Raw genomic sequence first — 26,477 nt, forward strand, 5'->3', positions numbered from 1 at the left:
TTCACACTCTCCTAGGTGTGCTTAGGAGGAATGTAGCCTTAAGTGTCATCTCTGAGTAAACATGCTTAGGCTCATGCTGCATAGGTGCTTAACTTCAGAAGGATCATGTGGTGTTCAGGAGCAAAAAGGTATTATGAGTATGAAAACACTAACTTCCTTTATATTTGTTTTCAGCAAAATTTCCTGTTTGGGCACCGCTTTTTTCATAAAGATCTAGAGTATCTTCTAATGACCAGATGGTGGTACCAATATGTCCATTCAGTAGGCTATATATTTTCCCCCAAATGTTTCTTCTGTTTTTCTTCTCCCATTAATGCAATAATTTTCAGTGTAGTCTCCAAGATCAGTAGTGGATCACATACTGGATAAATGTCAATTTCTGGAGCAGTTGTTTTGAACAAAAACTGAAGCTAAATTTGTTAACAGTAGCACACATTTTGGAAGTGTTCAGGGGCCAGCAAAACTGGCCAGAATTTACTTTAAAAGGGGGGCGGATCTTTAACTGGTGTTTTGGGGGATTTTGCATACTATATTTGATGAATCTCATTTGGGACCATGTTTTGCAGCATCACATCCTGGTCTGAATCTGAAATAAAGTGCACACACGCACACACACCAGAAAGGAAAAGGGAAAAAGAAGAAGACAGTAACTACAAAATGCTCATAGTATAATATCATCCTGCATGAATTGTGACGCACCCAGCCAAACACAGTCAGTCTGCCATTTATGGAAGCCTATCAAGTGCTTGATAAATGCCTGCTTTTTGCTATCTTTTGGGACTCAAAAAAGAGGAGGCTTGGCAGTCATAATATGTGTCTGGTGTACTATGTTGGACTTAGTAGACACTGATGTTTTGTTATGAAATTAACAAAGAAAAGGATGGAAACAAAGAGGAAATGCAACCACTGGCTAACATCTCTAATCTTACTACATCATAAAAGAAGTTCTAAGGATGGACAAGTCAAAGGATGAGCCACTATCCTTCATTGTACTAGTGAAATGTGAGAAACCATAATTGCTGATTGTCCATAGGCCTGATTAAACACAAATCATAAGCCTTCCCCTCAGGTATCTATGTTATGATGTAACTGAGTTTATGGACAAGGAGAGTGCAGGGAATGATGCAGTTTTATATTAACAAGGCTGCAGCACAACTGAGATGCCAATCTTTTTTGTATCCATTAATCAAAAGATTTATAAATCTGAGAGGAAACCACAGTATGTTTCAATCAAATGGGGAAGGAAAGATGTAAGGCAACATCAAAATAGTGTTAGGTTCAGAAGTGATGGAACCAAAGGGATGTTTAAGCAAGCCTAAGACATTTTGGTTTGCACATATGGTACCCAGTTTCCACATATTTCCCCCTCCAGCTGCAACACCTCCACCACATCCCATTCTGTTCCTAAGGGTCCCCAACCATCAGGAGCTGCTTTTGAAAAGCACAGTTGAGTGCAATGGAAAAGAGGGGGTGGGGGACCTCTGTTCCACAAGGGAAAATCCACTTGAGGTTCTTAGGGTTCATCTCACTTTTTATGATCAGCACCCAACAAACATATAAAAACATGAGAAAAATAAAAGAAATCAATCAGTAAAAGAAAATCAGATGGGCCTTGGAACCTTGGAAAAGAGCTCTATAAAAGACCTCAGGATTCTCAACATTTTACAATAACTAGGATCCTTTGGGGAATAGTAAAACTGATATAAAACCATTGAACTAGTGGTGATATACCCTGACATTTCTCCCATTTTTGCCTTACCCCACGGAGAGGGAAATTGATGAATATTCTGCAGCTGGTTTGGGGATCCCTAATGCATGCAACTACAGATATTCCTCTTTCTCTCTAGGGACAATGATGAACCAACTGCCTCCTTCCATGCTATCCTTGAGATGAAAATAGCACGGAGCACATGGAAAAGCATAAAGAAAAGGAATCAACCCTCTCTTGCACACATAATTTAGAAACAGATTACAACAGAACACATTCCTTTTCTTATCTTAGGAACAACAACACCCAGTACAAGGTGCAGAAATCACTTGGCAAATGATGTAACCAGAATTTATACATGTAGGCTTCTACTGTATATGTGGATTTCTGGCTACATCAAAGCTTCTGTCAGTGACAATCAGCGTGGCTGTAAGTATGGAGGAAACCCGTCATCTGACTACAGCCAGGCGGCACTACTGATGATAATATAGAAGTCACATTTCAAGTTGCAAGCTTGAGCTATTGGGGCTCACTTCCAAGGTTCTCAGAGATGCTGGTTTGAAGCAGTGAGTATCACTGAGGACATGAAGTTCCTATATAATCTTCTCCTTTCATTTACATGAAATGAATGGAAAATCCAGGCTCACACATATATACCTCAGCTTGCATCAGGACATAAATAAATATTTTAGTTCTATCAATCAGCAGAGACTTTTGTGTGTGTACATCATTGTCTTTTAAAATACCCGACATTTTTGCCCTCAGCCTTCCATAGTTTAAAATAAAAACACTCTTTTTCAGAGTCAAACAAGCAGGAAAGTTTAAACTAAGAGCTGATTTTTGTTTAAGTAAGCACTGAAGTTAAAACTCAAATGGGTATGGAAAATGTAAGCTGGTAAGTACCGGTAATGTTTTAAAGAGTTGGTGTGGTTATTGACAGACAAGTTAATATTATAAAGATGAATGCTAAAATAAGCAGTCAAATCAATCTATGATAGATAGATAGATAGATAGATGATAGATAGATAGATAGATAGATAGATGATAGAAAGATAGATATAGATGATAGATAGATGATAGATAGATAGATATAGATAGATAGATGATAGATAGATGATAGATAGATATAGATAGATAGACAGATAGATAGATGATAGATATAGATAGATGATAGATAGAAAGATAGATAGATGATAGATAGAAAGATAGATAGATGATAGATAGATAGAAAGAAAGATAGATAGATAGATAGATAGATAGATAGATATGATGACAGTTTGTTTAAACTCATCACTCTGATCTGAAAATCACAGGTCCCATGATCTCGCCTTTAGTAGGAGGGTATGAGGATAATCATGAATGGATAAAACGATTTCCCATTTGACACTCAGCAGATGGTCCATCTGTCCTTGCAGTCAATTCTCAACTGGGCATTAGACATATAAGCCACCATATGGCTAGGAAACACAGACACTATGAGCATCAGAAATGGGTTACTTTTATAAATATGTTTTGGAGGGGGCAAAGGAAGAGAATAAAATTTACCTGTAAATGTGGAATAATTAACGATTTGTAATAGTTTACAATGTAATGATTGTCCCAAGTAGTGGACATCACAATATATGTGCAATCTTTTTTTAAAAAAGTTTTTAAATTTAAATCATTTCCCTCCAGTGATAGGAAGAAATGCATTTCCCCTTCACCATATTTATTTTGTAAGGATTTTTTTCTAAACCTAGACAATAAGCATTATTGGGATTTCCCCATAAAAAAACAATTAGTTATGCAAACATTGGAACTGAGCAAAAATAGCAGCCTATTGCCAGAACACACACACACACACACACACACACACACAATCCCTTATATTTTTCTAAATGAAAGCTATAGGAAGATGTGGGACACAATGCTACAATTCCCACAGAGTGAAAAAAATACTGAAGGAAATCAAAATTACATTAGAATTATTATTTGAAACATCAAAATAAGCAGTATACTGTATAGGAATAATCCGTCCTCAAATCTGTATAAGACAAAAAGGTTAATGCTGAGCATAATGTCTGGAGACCAGTTCTCAGTTCTGGGGGAAACCTACTATTTTAAAGTGTGTTTGGTTCAGAAGAGATTGTAATATTTTTAACTTGAATTAATATAATCATTAACTATTATTTAGATCACAAAAAAACAGGAGACACCATTACAGGCTTGTCAAATGATGTGGAAATGACTTGAAATCACCTAAGAGACAACCCATCATTCAATGACAGAAGGGGGATCTGCTATGAACAAAAAGTAGCAAAGGCAGTAGACATAGGCACAGACCACAACCTATGCAGGGGATATTCTTGCAAGACTCAAATGCTACCAGAGTTTCAAGATCCTTGCCAGGACTTCTGTCTGGATGGAAATGCTTAATACTCTTTCCCAAGAGGCTGCTCCTAGTGTGAGTGACACAGATGGCTTTTAAGACTCATCCTGTTTCATTTCAGCCTCACCAAACTGAAGCACCACACATTTCTAGATTGAGTGTGCAGGACTAATCCTCAGGATGGTGATCCTGTTGAGGATAGGTGCCTCCCTTAATCCAGAATTGGCAGCTAGACTGGTGACTGGGAGTGGCCGCCGAAACCATATAACACCGGTCCTGAAAGACCTACATTGGCTCCCAGTAAGTTTCTGAGCACAACTCAAAGTGTTGGTGCTGACATTTAAAGCCCTAAATGGCATCGGCCCAGTATACCTGAAGGAGCGTCTCCACTTCCATCACTCAGCCTGGACACTGAGGTCCTCCTCCAAGGGTCTTCTGGCAGTTCCCTTACTGCAAGAAATGAAGCTACAGGGAACCAGGCAGTGGGCCTTCTCGGTTGTGGCACCCTCCCTGTGGAACGCCCTCCCATCAGATGTCAAGGAAATAAACAACTATCTGACTTTTAGAAGACATCTGAAGGCAACCCTGTTTAGGGAAGTTTTTAATGTTAGATTTTTATTGTGTTTTTAATATTCTGTTGGGAGCCGCCCAGAGTGGCTGGGGAACCCCAGCCAGATGGGTGAGGCATACATAAATTATTATTATTATTATTATTATTATTATTATTATTATCCCTACAATTGTATCCATGGCCATTTCTTTTGTAATGGACAGGGTGAGGGCCACTATTTCTGAGAGTACATGCATGTCAGCACCCTATCCCAGTTGCTAGGGCAGATTATGTTGATGCCTGTAATAGTTGTAGGGTCCCAAGGGTCTGCCTTTCAGGTGCCCTGGAGACTTTCCTCAGTATTTCATCATTCAAGGCACACTTTTTAGATAGACAGACAGACAGACAGACAGACAGACAGACAGATATAAAGTTGTCTGTGGTTCCTTCAGTTTTCAGTACACCACTTAGAGAAACTTATAACATATTAAGTGGTATAGAAATTAAGTAATAATAATAATAAACCCACTGCACCACAAATTTTGACAAAAGTCATGCCTATGAGATATTGAGGTGCTGAATACGAATATGACAATATCAGCTACTGCTTCTTAAAGGTAAAGGTAAAGGTACCCCTGCCCGTACGGGCCAGTCTTGACAGACTCTAGGGTTGTGCGCTCATCTCACTCTAGAGGCCGGGAGCCAGCGCTGTCCGCAGACACTTCCGGGTCACGTGGCCAGCGTGATGAAGCTGCTCCGGCGAACCAGCACCGGAGCAGCACACGGAAACGCCGTTTACCTTCCCGCTAGTAAGCGGTACCTATTTATCTACTTATCTATTTATCTACTTGCTTCTTAGAGATCCACAATGGTTTATTATATACTCAATAGTCGCCTATGTCCTCCAGCCCAAAGTGGAGGCCAGCCAATCAGCTCTCACAGGAGGGTAGACGTTGCTCCTGGGCTTGGTGTGAGTCCAGAATGGAGCATCCATTTTAGGAGCAGCAAGGAAACTCAGATCAGGAAGCCACATAGAGCTCTCCATGCCTCTCTGCCAGCTCTCAAGACTCCCCTTCAGGCCACACCCCATCCTAAGCCTTCTAATGCCCTCTGCTAGTGCTTTTGCATGGCTGGAATGTGTCCTTGAACCATGATCATGCCTCTTGGGAATACCATGTTTTTAAAATAGTGCAAAAGCATGAGAAGGGCAGGGCATACATCTCTCAAATAAAACAAACATATACTGATAAACGCTCTACTTGTGCTGGAGCAGCTCAGCCAGTCAATGTTTACTATGCAGGGGATATTAAGATTTATCACATCAGCTTTTCAAAAGTAGGAAGCACTAGAACCAATGTGAAGTGGATGTTCTTGAATAAGGAGTTGTTGCTATCTTTTATGAGGCCATGATATTGTAGGGCAGTGGGATTTTTACTTCAGATAAGGGCTCTTAGCTATCTGAAGTCAAATAGATGTCCCATCCAAGTGGATAGGGGTGTTTGAGAGCTCTCTTAGTGTAGATGCTGCTGTGGATTATAGCTTCCAATCAGCACCACTTCAGGATGTGCATGTATTCAATTGCAGTGCTCTTTGAAAGAGATGACTGAAGTGAGTGACAAAGGACAGACCACATTTTTTGCTATTGCCACTGTCATCTTTATGGGCTTGCACAGGAAATTAAGCCAGAGATAGATAAAGGCAACGTACGTTTCGAAATACAACTCCTTTGAGATTCCTAGATGAACAACAGACTAGTAAAAGTTCAGATGCAAAATGACGTGAGGGTCTGCAGCATCATTAAGCCTTAAGAAAATCAGATGCAGACAAGCTATAAAAGTGTGTCTCATAAAAGAGCTGATGCACTGATGTCAGGAAGTAGTGAATAAGGCTGCTGATTAAGGCTATGAACGTAATCTCCTCTCTTTCCCTGCAATTCTAACGGTGAATGTATTTGGGAAGGATATGTTGACCTAAATGGGATATGGAATTACCTACTTCCTGGAAGATCAATTCCACGAGTAAATCTGAATTACATATTTAATATTGTATTGTCCTTAATCAGTTCCAGTCTGAATTCACCATTCCTAACCACTGGCAGGTCTATATAACAGAAGATGCTACACTAGGTAACCAGGGGAAGATTTGCTTGAATGCAAGTAGAATGCCCTATGAAACTGGGGGTCTTGCTTTATTGACCAATTCCATTCCAGAACACAAACTGGAACTGGTCCAGATAATGAAATGGATATGAAGTATATGCCAGATATATAATATGTGATGTGCATTCAGGATATATAATAAACACCTACTTTTTTCTGCAGAGGGTTGTTTTAGGCTTTGAAAATCAAATGAGACCATCACTGCACTTAACGAAATATTTAATGCACTTTCCCCATATCCGTCTGTCTAAACATGTCCAAGGATAACTGCATTTTTACAAGCTTATGCTATGAAACAATGCAGCTCAGACTGCTGGAAACAAATTGGATCCCTATTCCAGAACAGTCACTGAAGTGGTTATCGCATGATTGCCCCCTGGAGTTAATGCATAACAAAGTACTAATTACCGCACAGGGCAATCAGTTTGCATGATAAGAGAACGGGTGGTCCACACAGCCTTTTGGCATCCTCTTAACTATAAATGCTTGTAAGATGAAAGGACAAACAGCTATTAGAGGGAAAGTTCCATGGATGAACATGGAATTGGAGAAGTGGATAGATACCAGGTAGGAAAATTAAGGGTCTGACTTCAAGCTATTCAAGCTACACACTTCAAGGTTATAGCAGGAAATTCAGGTCGACAGACACTCTTCCTACAATTCACACTTTTGAATAAGGGGTGGGGGGAGGAATACCCCAGTGGCATGAGTTAAGGGCAGGATGTCAACTCAGATTTTCTGTTCTAATCCCTTTCCTCCTCTTGGGTGAATAAATACGTTTAATGTGATTGAAACCTATTCTCTTTGTGAGCACCCTTTGATACCAACTTTCAACTGAAAACTGTTCAGCTTTTTCAATTCCCCCTTTATGTGGATTCGGAAAACAGAGTTATAAATTCACCATAGTCTAAATTTATCGTGCTGTCTAAGGCTCATTTCTGAACAGCTGACACAAGATAGAGGACTCTGCTTCTCAGAGCAATCAGCCCCTTTTATCAGCACAGCCCACAACTTTGATAGATAGGAACAAACCCAAATTGTTGAGGTTTTTGGTGGAAACATACCCCAAAAATAGAGATTTTAAGCTTTTTGAGCTGTTTTCACCTGCTTTTTCCATCCCGTCATACATCTGGTTTCTCCCTGATATTTTGCCAATTTGGCAAAAATCCCCCCGGCGTCATTTTTAAACTTGGACATGTCAGGAAAATTCCTGACATATGGCAGGCCTAGGAGAATGTCAAGTGTGGGGCAGTTGGGTATTGCTTAGGGGAAACCAACCTCGTAAGCCAAATTAAGATCCCTCCCAGGTGAAATGAGACCCACTAGATGGAGATTCCCCACTGCTGGTATTGAGGGCTATCAAAAAAAGGGTATAAATTTGGAATTATGGCAAGTGATTACTACCATTCCACTTCCCAGCCCTGTGAATGCTTCGGTGGATGGCCATATACCCTACTCTGACATCTCTTTGGAGGGCTGTCAGAGAATAATCCTATGTTTGAAAGGCTGTCTGTTCCAAGTCTGGTTTTTAAAGATGAAGCACCCTATGAAGGGAGTTGAAGGTGTCCATCAACAGTAAGCATCTCAACAGCAGACTGAAAAAGCACCGGACCACTGTTTTCCCCACTATGGGGAAATATATTGCATTGCTGTTCAACTAGGGTAATTATTGCTAGCCTTGCCGCTATATATGTAATTTAGCATATGCAAATTTTAAACAAATATGTGTCTTTCCTTGTTCTTTTCGGTGGTGGTTTTCCCCTGCTCTCTTTTTGGTGATGTATAAGTGGCCAATTAAATTCCATCCAGTGAACTTTCATGGCAGAGCAGATAAATCTTCTGCAGACGTATCAAGAGTTCCATCCACAACATTGCACACATATGAATCGGGGAAGTAGGTCACTGCAGCCTGCAGCAGTTCAAAAGCTACTTTATCATACACTGCGTTTAAGCCAAGCAAAGTTTTAGAGCACTGCTGGCCATTGCATATCAGCTGTACCTTTCACGTACACATTTCTACAACGTGGACATAAAAGAAACAAAGCATTCAAATAGAAAGGAAACTGGGACAGCCCAGGAAACAGATGGCTACGCAGGGAGCAAACCATGACCTCAGAAAATGTGGGTATCATTTTCATCACTTATTCTCCTAGGTTTGTGGCTAAGTAATTGGATTAGATCATTATAATCTGGATTTGAATGTACAAGCAGCACAAACACAATTTAGACAATTATGACTTAAGATGGTCTGACGAGAATTTCTGACGGGCGCCTCATCAAATAACACTATTGTTTGAACTTCATCTAGGACAATTTACACACTGCCCGATCTTTATTGTTTATAATCAGGGCTCGCAAATGTATATCAGATGGATAATTTTTTTAAAAAAAACAACAACCCTAAATCACACTGTTTGCATACCAGAACTAATCTCTAACATTTTTTGATTCCATAAAAAATAGTTATGTATTTACAGCGAATGTGCCCCTTGGAAATTTAGTCTGGGTTTTTTTTAAATAACCTCATTTGCTATGCACACTGATTAAATATTCATTAATAATAAATAGAATTAAAGAGGCTTGCTGACAAATTATATTTCTCCCTGACTAGAACACGCACACACAAAAGAGACAGAACTGATTGGATTTTAAATGGCTTTCTATATTTCTTTCATGTTTAAACTTCAATGTTTATCAGGGGAAATGAACATTTTGACTAATCGTTCATCTCCCCACCCCTTGCCTGACCCGAAATGAGTCTAACAACTAAATGTAAATAGTTTGTATGTATATAAAATGTTTGCACTTACAGGCCACTAATTAACATTCTTGAAATGGTTTTCTGCCATAGAGAGATTCAAATCCCCATTGTCATTTGCAGATCAGGGGTTTTTATTTGTAAACACACACACACACACACACACACACACACACACACACACACACCACACCACCTTACTGGGGTCTATATTTGTAAAGGACAAAACTACACTAGCATTCACCTAGCTGTGTTTATAATGATACAAAACCTGAAAATAAAAAGGAAATAAAGGTAGGGTAAATCAGTCTACAGTACTAAAGGATACCAGAGTATGTGTTCCTCCACTGGTGGAGAGGAGCTCTACAGACAGGGTGGCACTTGTGCCTTAAGGGGAACTGGTGATGTGTTGCTGGCAACAGCTCTCGAAAGGAGGGTGTGCTCAGGATGATTGTGGGAGGCCTTGGATATAAAAACAACTTGCCCTTGAAAATGGCAAAGCCATGCCAGCCTTGAAGCACAGTGATTTTCCATGCCACTGATGTCAATCAAAGGGAAAACGGGGGGGGGGGGGACAAAACAGAGACCAAAAATAAATACAAACATTCTGCAAGAACCTTCTGCCCTGGCTGGAGTGAGCTAACAGGATATAGGAAGCAGTAGTTCCTCCATCACAGGAATAAGCCCTTCTACTTTAGGATTGCTCAACAAGTCTTGCAGGTGGAGCGGAGGGGTGGGGGATGCAATGTTATACATTCAGTCTGAGTTCAGACCTTGCTTCAGAACTGAATCAGCCAACAATTCAATGGGATGGATATCACAGGCACTGTATTATGGTGGTTCATATTTTCAAGGCCATGTTCTGAGAGTAGCACTGGGTGAGTGCTCCTTGGCTTCCAGGTGCTTGTGCTATGGGATTTCATAGGGATATCTGTAGGATAACTAGCCTCATATCACCAACAGGCTTAAATCTAAATAATGCATGAAGGGGTTAAAACCATAGAGCAAGCCATCCTGCCAGACATAGCTCGCCTTGGGAAGGACTAGGCAATCAAGCCTTTGTTCCCTTCTATCTGAGAAGTTCAACTTGTGAGGACATCTGAGCTGGTTGCTCCAAGCTCAGATTGCATGGTTCTAACAAGCCACTCTTGAATTCATATACTAATAATTTAGGAACTTCTGCTACTTTGGAACTAAGCCAATTTTTACTGCCTGTGCAACTTTTCTGATTGATGTATGGAAAAGCACATGAACCTGACCTTTGAAGAGTTTGTAAGTAAACTATTTTAAACTTGCCATATATGTGGCCTTTTCCCTATGCTGGGGGAATAGGGGAACTTTTTGGAGCACAGAAGGGCATGTGTTTTAAAGGTCTAACACACTTTACTTTGCTGCATATTTTGTGATTTTTTAACTTTGCTGGGGTTCTCTCAGCAAAGAGAACTTGCCCTAATCCTGGATCTTGTCATCCAGGGAATTATCCTTTTATACCTATTTTTTCCTTGCTACCAACACTATCTTCTCCCCAGTGTTATGTAAAATCTTTATGAAGTCATTGGGAATGGTCATTAGGAGCTTTGAAACAAGGTGTCACCAGTATGCTGATGACACACAGCTCTACTTTCAGGAAGGCTGTGAAAGCTTTAGGTCACTGCTGGGATGCAGTGGTGGACTGGATGAGGGGCAATAAACTGCATCTGAATCCCAAGGAGACAGAGGCTTTTGGGGTGGCTTGTTCCCATGTCTGAGAAATAGGTAAATTACCTGTTCTGGATGTGGTCGCACTCCCCCTGAAGGAGCAGGAGAGAAGCTTGTGGGTCCTCCTTGACACATCTTTGTCACTAGAGCCAGCAAATTCCACAAGAATAGCCATGCTAGCCTATAGAACAGGGATGTGGAACCTGTGGCTCAGCAGCTATTGCTGGACTAAACATCCTAATCATTGGCTCTGCTGGCTGGAGCCAACGGGAGTTGGAGCTTAATAATATCTTGAAGGGAATTAGTTCTCCATCCCTGCTGTACAATTTGCTTAGTGCTGCAGACGAGCACAGCTTGTCTTTTGGATACTACGGGCATTGTGAATGTGAGGGGGCGGAGTATGGAAGGTGAGGGAGCCAATGAAGATCACACAAGGGCTTCTTGGAAATAAATAAAGGTAAAGGGTAAAGGGACCCCTGACCGTTAGGTCCAGTCATGACCGACTCTGGGGTTGCGGTGCTCATCTCACTTTATTGGCTGAGGGAGCCGGGGTACAGCTTCTGGGTCATGTGACCAGCATGACTAAGCCGCTTCTGGCGAACCAGAGCAGCGCATGGAAAAGCCGTTTACCTTCCCACCGGAGCAGTACCTATTTATCTACTTGCACTTTGACATGCTTTGTGGAACTGCTAGGTTGGCAGGATGGAAATAATCTCTCATTAATAATGAAATTTGCTATTAATATTCTCAATTATGATTCATAAAGCTGTGTTTGCCAAGAGCCCTCTAAAGAAAGTTTTATATCCAGCAAGAATTGATGCAAAACTTTGGGGCAAATGAAGTAACTATTCGCTAATTCGCCACTTTCAAAACCCAAATGCAAATGTGTGATGTTGAAATCCACAGTTTTACCAGCCAATTAAATCTTGACCTCAGGCTTCTCCCGAGCTTTCTTTGTTATATCGCCTCTCCACTCATGAACCAACTGTGTTCAAGACCCTTCTCTTATTCCAGAGGTGCAGAGAATGGTGACCCAATAACTAGTCCTCTCAGGGCTCACTGCCCAGTTGTGGAATGCTCTCCTCAGGGAAGCATGCCTGGCACCTTTACTGTTTGCTTTTAGGCAGTTAATTCTCTGCATATTTTTAGTGGGGTGGGGTTGAAGTAGATTTGTTTTTTTATGCATATTATTAAAAGGTAAAGGTAAAGGGACCCCTGACCATTAGGTCCAGTCGTGACCGACTCTGGGGTTGCAGCGCTCATCTTGCTTTACTCGCCAAGGGAGCCGGCATTTGTCCGCAGACAGCTTCCAGGTCATGTGGCCAGCATGACAAAGCCGCTTCTGGCGAACCAGAGCAGCGCACGGAAACGCCGTTTACCTTCCCGCTGGAGCAGTACCTATTTATCTTCTTGCACTTTGACGTGCTTTCAAACTGCTAGGTTGGCAGGAGCAGGGACCGAGCAACGGGAGCTCACCCCATCGAGGGGATTCAAACTGCTGACCTTCTGATCAGCAAGTCCTAGGCTCTGTGGTTTAACCCACAGCGCCACCCGCGTCCCATGCATATTACTGAGAACAGTTTATTCTTATTCCTGTTGTAGATCTTGTCACAGACAACAACCTTTCCTCATACAGGAGTGCATTCTTGCACTGTTATGAAAGATGGACAGAATCCAGTTTGTGCTTTTGCACTCCTGGAAGAATTTGTTTACGCAGAACAGTGGTACCTCGGGTTACATACGCTTCAGGTTACATACCCTTCAGGTTAAAGACTCCACTAACCCAGAAATAGTACCTCGGGTTAAGAACTGTGCTTCAGGATGAGAACAGAAATTGTGCTCCGGTGGTGCAGAGGCAGCGGGAGGCCTCATTAGCTAAAGTGGTGCTTCAGGTTAAGAACAGTTTCAGGTTAAGAACGGACCTCCAGAATGAATTAAGTACTTAACCCACTGTAGAGGCATCTGCTAATGTAAGAGGTGAAAGAGGCAATTTTTGCTGACTGCTCTTTCCCAGTTACATTCCACCCTGTACTGGAGAGTCCCTCAACTCCCCAGAGGCATTTTTCTTTTGGGGTGTCTGTGGGGAACGACAGGACTAATAAGCAAAGTTTGCCTGCCCTTCTCTCCTGTTAGCAGATGCCTCCATTGAATCAAAAGCTCTCCTGTTAGTGTAAACGTACTTCCTGGGTTCCACCCAATGACTGCAAAGTTATTTGACTGATAAATAGTGAATATGTGAATTACAAATCACCTAGTGTGCTAAAACAGCCTGTATAAGATAAATAATGCAAATGCTGCTTGTAGTATTAATTCCCCAAAGAGAGTAAAGTTCAGTAACAATTCAGTAGGACTATGTGGGCTCTAAATGAAAGAGAATGGATGCCACATGCTCCTATCTGAAAAATACATCCACCTGATCTTAATTACACATCGCCCATTAAAAACATTATTCATGGAGAAGCTTGAGTCACTACAATGCTGATCAGCACCCTTTTTCCTTTTATTGTTCCCAGAAGCAACCGTGTTCAGTCATTCTCTTAGCCCCTGCCATGTGCTTCTGTTTGAAAAACGGAACTTCCATCAAAGCAGGGTTTGTCTAATCAATGAACCTTGTCAAGAGTTGGGCAGGTTTATGTAGCATTCACAGGCTGGTCTTTTGGTACTTCTTGAAATGATAGGCTCTCTTGCCTGAAGACATTTCCCAAAGCTTTCCCAGCCTACAAACACAAATGTGACCAACCGCTATAAAACAATGGCCTCTTGTCTGCTGGCCCCTCCCAGTGAATCGCTGGCAGATGGGAGCAATCAATTCTTTACCAATAAACGCTATCACTGCCTCAAACGCAACAGCTGTGAAGAAGCTTAACAGATGTAAGGGCTTTTTAAAATGGTAATTAAAGTGGTTAACCCTTATAGTCTAGGAAAATGCCACTGACTAGAAGCAAAGGGGTCTCAGAAGAACTTTACGGACTCAAAAAGCTCAGGAATAGTCACTGCTGAAAAGAGATGCATTTCATAGAATCATAGAACTGTAGAGTTAGAAGGGACCACAAGGATCATCTAGTCCAACCTCCTGCAATGCAGGAATATGCAGCTGTCCCACTCGGGGATCAAACCTGCAACCTTGATGTTCTAACCAACTGAGTACCAAAAATATGGGTACATGTTTGTCCCAGGCAAATTTTGTGAACTACTGAATGATCCTTTAAGTATGTTTGTTGCATAGGTATTTCTTGACTTTTTGGACATATACCAGTGAATGCTAACTGTCTCATTTAAGTGATTGTCAACGTTCACATCTGTGAGTTTTAAAGCTTTATTTAAAAAATGCCTGGGATTTTCCTCATTCACATGTGAATGTCAACATTTAAGACTTTCACTGTATCAAGCTACTGGTGCCTGCATGTATACAATCCATACAGGCATATTGTGGGGTGAAGAAACTTTCATATATTTTAATACGCACGCTTACCTATTATACCATTTTATTCCATTGTTTTATTGTATATCAGACAACACCTGGATTTCTTTTTTTGTTAATGTTAAGCAGTATAAAAAATTTCTAAATATATAAATATTATTTCCATATAGAGAAAATCTGGAATGTGTACTGGCTCTGAAACAGCGTTACAGTTTTAATACTAAGTAACAGTTTCGTAATGAGTGAAACATTTCAACTTTCTGTAAAATTTGGTTTTCAGATTTATCTGCCTAAGGCCATTTATTTTTCCTTAACACAACTGGATGAGGTGCCCTCTGATGAAGGTCTGCTTGCTACTGACATCTTAACTGACCATTTTAATAAAGAAGAGGTTTTTGTTTTTATTTTTTAAAAAATTGCTTCGTAAAGCCCAGCAGGGAAATTTATCAAATTGTTTCCCAGTGGGAATAAGTAATGAGAAACTGAAGCTTCACTATAACCAACCCATTTCCCCAACTGTGCTACAAAAGCTACATTGGGCTCAAGCGCCAACCGTGATGTCATTATTCCTGCCTCAGGAACTTCGTCTAATTTCATCATAGAAGGTTGTAAATTCAGTCTGGCAGTGTCAACTCCAAGCATTTCAGCTTCTGTAAAATGGCTGGAACACTGAAGCAGAAGTACCAGACATACCTTGCTTATAAACGTTCAGGCTTTTTGTTGTTGTTGTTTGCTCAGGGTTAATCTCCACTGCCATATTTATTTATGCATAAATCTTCAAACACATTTTTTAAATGAAGAAGTCATTTGAAAAAGGTTAGAATATATCAGCTTCACAATCTGTCCTGAGTGCTCACTGGAAAGAGAGACTGTGAAGCTGAGGCTCCAATACTTTGGCCACCTCGTGAGAAGAGAAGACGCCCTGGAAAAGACCCTGATGTTGGGAAAGATGGAGGGCACAAGGAGAAGGGGACGACAGAGGATGAGATGGTTGGACAGTGTTCTTGAAGCTACCAGCATGAGTTTAACCAAACTGCGGGAGGCAGTGGAAGACAGGAGTGCCTGGTGTGCTCTGGTCCATGGGGTCACGAAGAGTCGGGCATGACTAAACGACTAAACAACAACAAGAATATATCTTGCATTTCAGTCTGAAAACATATCCACTTTCCTCTCAGCAATTAGCAACACAGCTAAGAGAAGCTCAAAGTGCTCAGTTAATCACAACGACCACCTTTGCACATCACAGTAAGCCGCAAACCATCGTTTACTGGACATGAGGAGATTGCAGCCCCTTAACTCTTCCCTTCTTGTATTGGGAAGAAGCAAACCATGAAACATGAGATAGCATTGTGTCACTCCAAATGAACAATGGTGGTAAGTCAGCATTTGTTCTTGATTTAACAATCACGGTTTATCTGGAATGAAACAAATCACAACCCCTGGTTTGGATGTAATGCTAAGGCAGGGATTGTGTTTTGTTCACATACTAGCAGTAAGGAGCAAGGCAGCCCAGACAGGCATTTTCACAGTAAACCAGGTGTGGGGAGCATTTGGATCTCCAGATGTTGCTGAACTACAATTCCCATCAGCCCCAACAAACACAATCATGGATGATGGGAATTGCAGTTCAATAATATCTGCAGTTCAATAATATCTGAAGGGCCAAAGGTCCCCCTCACTCACACCTGATGGTTAGCTAGGTTTACTGTGACAAACAAATAGAGCCCATGTGATGGTCAATGTATCTTTTAAATACAGTGGTACCTCAGGTTACATATGCTTCAGGTTACATACGCTTCAGGTTACAGACTCTGCTAACCCAGAAATAGTGCTTCAGGTTAAGAACTTTGCTTCAGGATAAGAACAGAAATCGGGCTCTGGTGGCGCAGCAGGAGGAGGAGGCCCCATTAGCTAAAGTGGTGCTTCAGGTTAAGAACAGTTTCAGGTTAAGAACGGACCTCCGGAATGAATTAAGTACTTAACCTGAGGTACCACTGTATAGGTTTTTCACATTGGGATTTCAAGCTGAATTAAGATTGGTAAAGCAACAGAGAATACTCTATAGTTCAGGTTCTCCAGTTATTAATCATATAATATTACAAAAGATAATCTTTACTTTCAAGAAGTGGCTTTCGTCTACTAAACTGTAAACCTTGCCACATTTTATAACATGAAACTTGAAAAAAAATGTCAAAATGTATCTATATTCTAGATGAATAGCATGTACATTTATTTAAACTGAGGCTGAAATATTGCACACACTTACTTGGAAGTATCATGGAACTTGGTGGGACTTACTGCTGAGTAATATTTGTATGGCATTGTGTTGTAAATTAAATTTGATGAGTGCTTGACCTAAACTTCAGTGTCTCATCTACCAAAGTATAACCAATAGCTTATCGCATGTAATAGTGCAGTCCGATAAGGACTGAGCATGCTCAGTAGCTCCATAATATTAAATGCAAATGAAAAATAAAAAGAAATGGGGGAAGGGAATAGAAAAGGACTGTTATGGAGGAGGGAATACTGACTGGCTAGAACCCTGAACAGATGCAGTCCTGGGAATATTGCTGCAACTTGGTGTGTAGTATCTACCAAACCCTTTAAATACGAAATAATGATACTTAACACTACACAACACATATTATTGGTTGGAGCTCCCTCAAGTGGATGACTGTAGAATGGGAAAGAAAAGAAGAATGAAGTTCATCGTGTATTCTAAATACATGTAACTCTAAAATGAATCCGTTGCTTTTGGCATTACTTTCTTATACAGTAATCAAATATGCTTGGGATCATCTCCTAAGTGAAGAAAACAGCTGCTCTGCTGGCATTCAAGCAACTTCAAGAAATGCTACCGGATTTGTAATTTTTGGTGGGAACAACTTAAACCAACATATTTGCCTGTGAGCTAGTTTAGCCCAATGGAAATTTAGTGGGATCTGCCACACAAGCCAAGCTGCATTTAGGCTGTGGTCCTATGCAATCTTATGTGGGAGTAAGTCCCACTGAAATCAGTGGGACTTAGATCTGAATAAACATGACTAGAATTGGGCTGCAATGCCGCAGTGCTTACTTCCTGAAGAAAGGAAGTAATGAGCGGAAGTTACTTTATGTCAATATCATTAGGAAAGATTGTGCTTAAGTGCGCTATCTTCTTAATCCGCTTTGACTCACTGCAGTTTGGGCTATCTCATTTGTTTGAAAACAGTTTTTTTGACTGGAATCCAAGACTTCACATCTCCAAAGAATAGCCTTGGGGTGGGGTGGAGTTTGGTGATGCATGGGTGGCAGGCAGCATGGGCAAGCGACACAAGCAGGGCCACGGTGCCTAGGACTTAATATTTACATATATCTATCTAATTTCCTACAGATTCAGAATTCAACTGGAGAAAAAATAGCCTCCACATTTACTGGAAGACAGTTAATACATGAAATAAACCAACCAAACACAAATAGTTATGGGTTTTAGATAACCACTGAGCATTTATCAACATTGGTTTGCATAAGGAATAGGACATTAGAATGCTTGCTTGTAAGGTGGTGAATGAGTACATAAAATATCAGCTTCTCACCTTTGGGCAACTCCTTGAACTTCAAACTTATTTCCAGGAAATTTGGTGTTTTGACTCTGTCGTCTTCTCTCCTCTTCTTTTCTTTATCTTGGATTATATTTGTATAGGCCTTTTGTATATCCAGTATTGGTTGCTTTTTCTCCTGGCAATTTTATGTGCATTGTTTTGCATCCTTTCGGTTTCTTCGCTTCTCAGGTGACACTTCCACCAACATTCAAGCTAAGAGATCTTGTGCTTTCTCATGATAGTAAGTTAACCTTCTCAGAGATTTTTCCATGACAGACCTTACAGATCCAAGCAACTTTTAATTTCTTATTTCAATCCCACTTCAGTTTCCCTGTACGCTGATGTTGCTGGCTTCATTTCATCCAGGAATTCAAGTGCATTACACCTTAATCATGGTGCTATTTTTCTACTAGCGCTGTAGACAAACTTCAATGAAATTTTAGAACAAATCTCTCTCCCTCCCCCCATTTTAATGCCTGGGAATAATTTCATATAAATGATTTCATGTGTAATGGAAATGAAACATGTATTTCTTAAATGATCACCACCAAATACAATTGCGTGTAGTTCCCCATTTCTATTGGTTAAAAAACACTTTGAAATACAGTACCGTTTTTGTTGTCATTCAGCCATTCAGCCATTCATATTTTCGCCAGCCTGGAGTTCTTTGAGAATCTTCCTTCAAGACGTGTATTTAAGCAACTATGAATAACAGTACAAAGGACCGAAGTACAAAACAGGACATGTTCACTTCTTTACAGAAGCAGTTTACTGCCTGCTTAGCAGGGAACCAAAATATATCCACTTCATCTGAATGAGTTTACTGCTTTTCATATAAAGCTGAAGTTGTTTTTGAGCAGCAAAGTCAAGGCTTCCCTTTGAGAGAAGCCAGTAGTTGTTCATCAATTGGGGGTTTGTTTGTTTTTTGGCTTTCTTCTTTGACAATTCTAATACTAGTTTGTAAAAAGTTATACAGTTACACTTATCAGAAGATCAGACTTCACTTCAAAATAAAATCCAGACAAGTTGTTCTTTATAAAAATGGTCAAAAAGAGCAGATCTCCAGTCTTTAATGTCCGAATACAGTACACAGCCTAGTTTCTTGAAAGGGCAATGTCTCTTTCCTTTCCAGCACTGGCTACCATTGTTATATTGTTCCATATGAGACAGATTTCCTAGGTTTCTCTCTGGGCTGAAAGAAAAAATATATACACAATAGAAGCTAAGTTACTTATAAAGGTAGTATGAAAACAAGACCTCTGTGTGTCTCAAACACATACCCCACTCCTTTAGGTAACATTTCAGTTTACCTTCCTCTGTCTCAGATAAACTTACTGGGGGACGACGACCCAATGTGTCTAAGTGATGGGGAAGATGAACGGAGAAGGCAGCAGTTTCACAGCTGAGGTAGACCCTATAGGAACAGGATGAGGAGCCAACTGCTGCTGCCCCAGGCTCAGCTCTGATGCCCCACTGCTGCCAACTGGGCACAGGCTGTACCACACGGGTGGGCTAACCACTGATGAATTGGGCTTTAAAAAAATAATATTTGAACAAATCACTCAGTGAAAAGCAAGCTGGAGCATATTGGATCATACATGCACTGGTCATTTGATTTCTGAGTATGAATGCCTATTTTTGTTAAAGTTATTTAAGACACTGATGGCACAATCCTGTGCATATATACTTAGAAGAAAATCTAATGGCGTGCAGTAGGGCTTACTCCCAGGTTCATAGGGCTATGGGAGGAATTCAGCACAGCACTATTACAAGTTTTCCACCAGTGTAAGCATTTCTGATGAAACCATTCCCCCTCTCCTTTCCCAGATACTATTTTTGGGTTCTCCTTATATCCCAGAGTTGATTTAGGGGAGGTGCATGGACATATGGAGGTGGGTGGGCAGGGAGGGATGGAAGCCCCATTGCGATACAATTATTTAGCTGAACCCATCCCTTTGTTCAATGGGACTTGCTCCCAGATAATTGTTCCTTGGACTACAGCATAAATGAGCACACAGTCATTCTTTGAGCAGATAAGGTATTTCGTCTTCTTCACTTTTTCTAGGCAAGTCTTGAATTCAGTATTTAAGTACAATTTTTCTGCTCTGGAATTTCTGGTCTGAAAGCAAAGTCCACCAGGTCATCTAAAAAGCACAACATCACCATGCCTTTCAGATTCTTTGGCAAGCCAACCTGGGTGAGTCCAGGCTCTACAAGATCACATGCAGCTTTACATAGCTGGCTGTCAGGCGTCACAGGATCCAGCCCCCCACAGCAGGTTGCCAGGAATGGATAAGACAAGGAAAGTTCTTACCAATGCTGTTTATTCAATACACATAGAGAGAGGCTTAGAAATGCAGACACCTGGGGTAATGGCGTTGCTCCGAGTGAGTCGCCACCCCCTCCCACTTTCTTATTATGTGACATCATTATGTGTCCTGAAAATGTGCCTTCTGCCTCTGAGCTTTCTGCTCTCCTACTTTCAATGCCTGCTGGGTTCTGAAAGAGGGGGATCTGGAATGCTTTCTAAAGATATTATGTCTGTCGGCTATCTCCCCTCTGGTGCGTCTTCTTCCTCTCCCATTATTTCCCAGCTTTCCCCCTCATCTGCCTCTGAGCTGTGATCTCCCTCAAACCCCTGTTGTAATTCTGAACTGCCTTCTTCTTCTCTGGAAGGGTCAGTCTAGGGAGGCGGTCTCTACCATTCCTCCTCTGCCCAGTCTCTGACACCGGCTTTGTGAGACGACAGAACCAGAGTGTAGCAGGAAGCAGAGGAGAAAGAGAGAACTGGAAAACAAGGAACTTACCTCTTGCCATTGTGTGGGTGTACTATGACCAAAGAATGAAAGCTAAAGAGAAAAATAAAAACAAAAATAAAAACTAAAAATAGGGGGGAAAACAAGGGAAAGGAAAGAGAGAAAAAGAAAAAGAAATTACAGTAAGCCTAGTGAGAAACGAGCAACAACTCGTGATAAGAGTAAAGCACAACAGTCTGTGGAAAAGAGGTGAAATAAGCAACAATAGGGCATAGTTCCAAATTGATCAACATTTCCATACATTTCATGTCCATGAACAGTATAGAACAGACATCCTCAACTTGGTGCCTTCCAGAAGTTTTTGACCACAATTCTGATCATCCCTGCCTGACCATTGGCCACAAAGACTGGGGCTAATGGGACTGGATACCAAAACATCTGGAGGGCGTCAGGTTGGGAAAGGCTGAGAGAAAAAGGCTTGAAACTGGAACCCAAGAGGGAAAATGATGGGAAAACAAGTTAAATGAATCTTTAGTTCTCCTTCCACATAATTTCCCATAATGTCTCTGGATTACTGCCTTTAGCTGCTGGTGTGTAACTTTTAATGTAAATGAATTACCGTATTTTTCGCTCTATAACACGCACCCGACCATAACACACACGTAGTTTTTAGAGGAGGAAAACAAGAAAAAAATATTCTAAATGAAACAGTGGATGTATGATTTTTGTAGTTCATGCTGTGGCCACAGACATTTGATCTGACAGTGAGTTTGGAGTAGCCCAGTGCAAAAATCCTGAGGATCCATGTGGATCCGTGCTTTGTAACCACGTTTTAAGTGGGGAGGGAAGGAAAAGCACTCAAGGGACAAGGAGCACACGTGGGGTGTGTGGAGAAGGATGCTGCTAATAATGCAGAAGAGGGGTTTAAGGGGAGAAGGAACATGCGTGGGGTGTGTGGAGAAGGATGCTGCTAATAATGCAGGAGAGGGGTAAAAGAAGAGAAGGCTCCTCTCATCTCCCACTTTGCTCCTTTAAAGAAGCAGGCTCTCTGTCCCTCTCTCCTCCCCACTTAGCGGCTCTTCTCCCGCTTTGCTGTTTCAAGCGAGCCACGGAGGAGGGAAGGAAGGGGAACCATGGATCCTCTGCTCACGACTGCAGCAAATCCCCCGCCACCCGTAGGCATTCCCTCCATAACACGCACAGACATTTCCCCTTACTTTCTAGGAGGAAAAAAATGAGTGTTATGGTGCAAAAAATACGGTATATGTGAGATTATGGATTTTGTGTATTGCTTCTGCCCCTTGGTTCTATTGTAGTTATACATGTTACTATTGTTATTTCTGTTGTCTGGTTTCTGACCATAATAAAGATTGTTTGATACTGTAACGTGAAAAGGGAAGTTTATGGCTGCATTTCATCTTTTCATCCAAGTATACAGATTTATTATTAATTATTATTATTATTATTATTATTATTAATCTATACCCCACCCATCTGGCTGGGTTTCCCTCTGCTGTCTTCCTCAATTCAGTGCCAAGTTAAAATTTCATGCTCTCTGTGATGTTAATCCCTTTAGCAGCGGGGAAAGTGTAGTATCTGGATAGCACAGTTTTGCTTTTAACGATGCATTCCTATAAATGTGTGTTCAGAAATAACACACAGCCATGTTCTTCTGGCACCAAATACTTTGCCAGTGGAACAAGCATACCATTAAATGGCTTCAACGTAGTGCTACATTGGATACAGCCCATTGTCTCCAGGCTGTTGCCTTCCTACCTGTTCTTTCCCTGAGGCCGCATCCACCCTACATATTTAAAGGAACTCTGGGAATTTCATTATATGAATATCCTGCCTTTCCTTCAAGGAACTCACTGTGGCATACAGAGTTCTTCCCATCACAACTAGCACGACCCCATTTTAGCTTGACAACAGTCCTAATCAACCTTTGTTGATTAGGCTGAGAGAGATTGACAGCCCCAAGATCACCTAGAGAACTCCATGGTTGAGTGGGGATTTAAACCATTGTATCCCAAGTCCTAGGCCAATACCATAACTACTACACCATGCTGGGTGTAACATACATAAACTAGAATGAAATAAATTATATGAAAACATATTTATGCTTGAAGAATCATGATTTGACTTCCAGAAGCCAAAATGCCAATTGAGTAAGAAACCATCCCTTTTCTACAACCCCATATGTATGTTCTTAATAACACTTGTGACTGAGCAGGTTATGATCAAGGCAATTCCTCCGTCCAACAATATCATTTGGAAAATGACTAGCATTAAATGAGGCTGTTGCAAATAGTTATATACAAATCCCACTGCAATCGGCACACCTTATCATTCACGTATTTCAGGGTTGTCATTACTATACATACCTTTTCTTCTAATTCCTTTATTTGTCTTTTTTGAGCTTCAATTCTTTCTTCTAGCTCTTTAATTCTCTGTGAAAAGTAAAATTCTGCGTGAATACTACCATTCTGGGGAGTAACATTTTAACCTGAACAACTTTTCAAACACTTCGGGAAGGGGCTTAGCTAGGGGTTGTGATGCAGACATCTCTGATTCCTTGGATATGTACAAAATTCTGATAAATTTCACAATACCTCCATAGCCTTGGTTCACATGAATGAACTTACAGGTCTGTGGCTGCAGAGAGTCTTTCAGGTAACTTGATCCTGACTTGTTGCTATATCATGGTTTAGAATAACAGTGCGGAAGAAACTCGGGTGCAATGAAAAGCCAGTGCACCTCTTTCACAGGTTTTCCTCTGCTTGAGGGAGCTTCTTCATCATAGGAACATAAGAAAAGTCCTGTTGGATCTGGCCAATGGGCCCATCTAGTCCAGCAACCTGTGGCCACCCAGATGCCTGTGGGAAACCTGCAAGCTGGACACAAGCGCAATGGCACTCTCCTCTCCTATGGTTTCCAGCAAGGGGAATTCAGAAGCATTGGAGCATTTCCTCCTGCCCAAAGCATACCTGTTGCGCATGCTGAATGTGCTCCATTCGTTCACGGAGGATCTGGGCGTCCCTTTCACGGAGCTCGCTCATCACCTGACGCTTCCATTGTTCCACAGCGTTCTTCAGCTTCTCTCTTTCGTCTTCTGAGAGGATTTCGGACATTTTGGCTCCTGCTTCCTGCTGCAGGGCATCGTAAAGCATGGCTTCCAATTCTAAAATGTGCTAAATGAAAAGGGGAAATGATTTGTTCACTGTGAGGCTTGTTATTTGCATTACACTCTTGCGATACTTGCTGTGTGGCTCTTTACCTTTTATTCCTTTGCTGTGGATGCTTATTGTGTTACAAAAGCCAGTTTTTATTCACCTCATACAATATCATCGCCACCCAAATATCAGAACCTGTTCATAACTAATTTAATCTGGTTTTGCCCTTTCTGTGGAAAATCTGCTAAGTTTTTTTTTAAAGAAAACCAGCTGCCAAAACCCGTTTTTTCTAATAACTGAAAGTCCTTTGTGCAGTATTAAGCCCCCGTTTGGAAGTACCCTGAGTCTAGAATGAGAGTGGGTCTGAAATATCCATTGTGTAAGGTGTGGTGAAGAGGGAGCTTTCAATAGCTAGTGCAAAACATGGTGGACAGATTGCTTGTGAGGGCAAACCACCACCAGCATATCACGCCTTGCTTGAAGGAATTGCACTGGCCGCCAGTCTGATACCAGGTCAAGTTCAAGGTGTTGGTACTGACATGGACAGCACAAACATATGCAGCTCAGGTCCAAGTTAATTGAGAAACCCCCTTACCCCTTTATACCCAGTAGGTTACTGTGGTTTGTCAGAAAGCTTCTTCTCAAGGCTCCAAATAGATCAGAAGTCCACTCCACAGAAACCTGGGGCAGAGTTTTCAGTGTGGCTGCCCCTGTTCTGTGGAACAGCATACCCAGGCATGCACTGTTTGTGCTTTGTGGAAACAACATAGGCCATTTTTGTTTCAACAAGCTTTTCCAGCAGGGTGAAAAGGTCTCTGCCTTAAATGTTCACTTTCTATTTTGGAGGGCAGTTCTGTACTGTTTAAAAACTACTTCCACTGATATTTTATTTTATTTTATGACTGCAGATCACTTTGAGACATATTATGAAAAAGGAGATTCATAAATAAAATGACAACAACAGCAATAAATTCAATGGAAATAGGGGGGGGGGAGCTCTGGAGACAACATAGTGTCCAAGTGCAAGAAGGAGACCCATTTTGCACGTCAAAGTCTTACTTTGCTGCTGATATAGCTGTGCAAGAGCGGTGGGTTGTTGGGTCATGCCATGTCTGCCTAAATTGAGTACTTCCAGTTAAACTCCTAATCATTCTATTTTTATTTAAATGGACATGCATTGTTGAACAAGCAGCACTAGGTCCTAGAAAACAACAAACACCTCCATGACTGCTTGTCATCAGCCACCACCCACGAGATAGTTTCACTGGAATACGCATAGATAGCAGGGAGAGCCTTTTATTCCAGAGGAATAAAAGTCCTTGGTGTATTCTGGATAAGCCTCTTCCTCTCACTTTTAAAGGTGTGGGTGGAATGTGTTTGATATGAAATTATTTTCATATTTCTGCCACATCTCTGACAATAATACAGAGAATGCTCTGTGGTGTTGCCCTGTCTAAGATAATGCATAAATCCCTTCTGTGCATTAGGCAAAGTCTGCAGGGAGCTTTCATTTCACACACCAGTTCATAATCCCTGATATATTGTTATGTGCACGTAATAATGTGGAAGCATGATACCCTGAGTTTCTGTGCTAGAAAGAGGGAAGCACAGAGGGTTAATCAGCTATGTTATGTCCCTCAGATATGTCTATCAATGGACACTTCTCAGGCTTGCAGCGATAAACTTCTCGTTGCCAACATTCTTACTGATCCAGCTTTTGTACCTTTGAAAGCAGAGTGGAATACAGAAATTAAGTATGGAAAACTTTTCCTTTCATTTTGTCTTAACCCACCCTGCTTTTTGTACCAAACCACCTCTCATGATCTCTTTTGCCATGTACTTAGAATCACTGTCTCCTCTTAACAAGAAAGGGCATTTGCAAACTGCCTTAGTTAAAACTCCAGCATTTTTCTTAAGAGAAAATGTAGCAGCAATGCAGTTCCTAAAACAAAGAGTATTTTGTTAAAGCAGTATCCCCTATTCCCTAGCACTGACTGAGTTGATCATAATCATTCTTTGAAGACTCATGACACAATCAGAGAGTAACTGGGACTTATTTTGGATGAAATACTCCATTAAGTCATGAAACCGAGTCTGTAACATCTGTTCTTCAACTCTCAATTTTAACCAAAAGGCTTCTATCAGCCGATGGAATATGGAATGGGCACTCTCATTCAGGTTGTTTGAATCTTCCAAGAATTTAATCTTCCAAGAATTCAACTTACCTTATGTGCTTGGTCTAAGGACTGCTTCCTGTAATCAAGTTCATCATCCAAATATCCCTTTTGTTTACTAAATAGTTCCT

General features: G+C 41.1%; 1 protein-coding gene and 1 long non-coding RNA gene across 26 annotated transcripts in view; one reads left to right on the plus strand and one right to left on the minus strand.

Moving 5' to 3' along the window:
- The window catches only part of LOC128414101 (uncharacterized), a 29,178-nt gene extending 10,329 nt beyond the window's left edge, over positions 1-18,849 (plus strand). Inside the window, exon 3 of the long non-coding RNA XR_008330579.1 lies at positions 18,433-18,849. This is a non-coding gene — a long non-coding RNA (uncharacterized LOC128414101). The remainder of the gene's footprint in view (positions 1-18,432) is intronic.
- JAKMIP3 (Janus kinase and microtubule interacting protein 3) overlaps positions 18,806-26,477 on the minus strand; it is an 87,721-nt gene continuing 80,049 nt past the window's right edge. For 9 of the 25 annotated variants that reach the window (XM_053388840.1, XM_053388838.1, XM_053388850.1 and 6 more), the window contains 5 exons: positions 26,398-26,475; positions 23,987-24,190; positions 23,384-23,449; positions 21,051-21,123; positions 18,806-19,435 (listed from right to left, as the gene is read on the minus strand). In XM_053388840.1, the coding sequence (XP_053244815.1) occupies positions 21,073-21,123; positions 23,384-23,449; positions 23,987-24,190; positions 26,398-26,475 (399 nt within the window). In that variant the 3' untranslated portion in view covers positions 18,806-19,435; positions 21,051-21,072. Of the gene's footprint in view, positions 19,436-20,619; positions 21,124-23,383; positions 23,450-23,986; positions 24,191-26,397; positions 26,476-26,477 lie in introns of those variants that run through there. The other 16 variants (XM_053388829.1, XM_053388830.1, XM_053388828.1 and 13 more) reach the window with 6 other exon arrangements.

Source organism: Podarcis raffonei, chromosome 5 (genome assembly GCF_027172205.1).
Source record: "Podarcis raffonei isolate rPodRaf1 chromosome 5, rPodRaf1.pri, whole genome shotgun sequence".
NCBI lineage: Eukaryota > Metazoa > Chordata > Lepidosauria > Squamata > Lacertidae > Podarcis > Podarcis raffonei.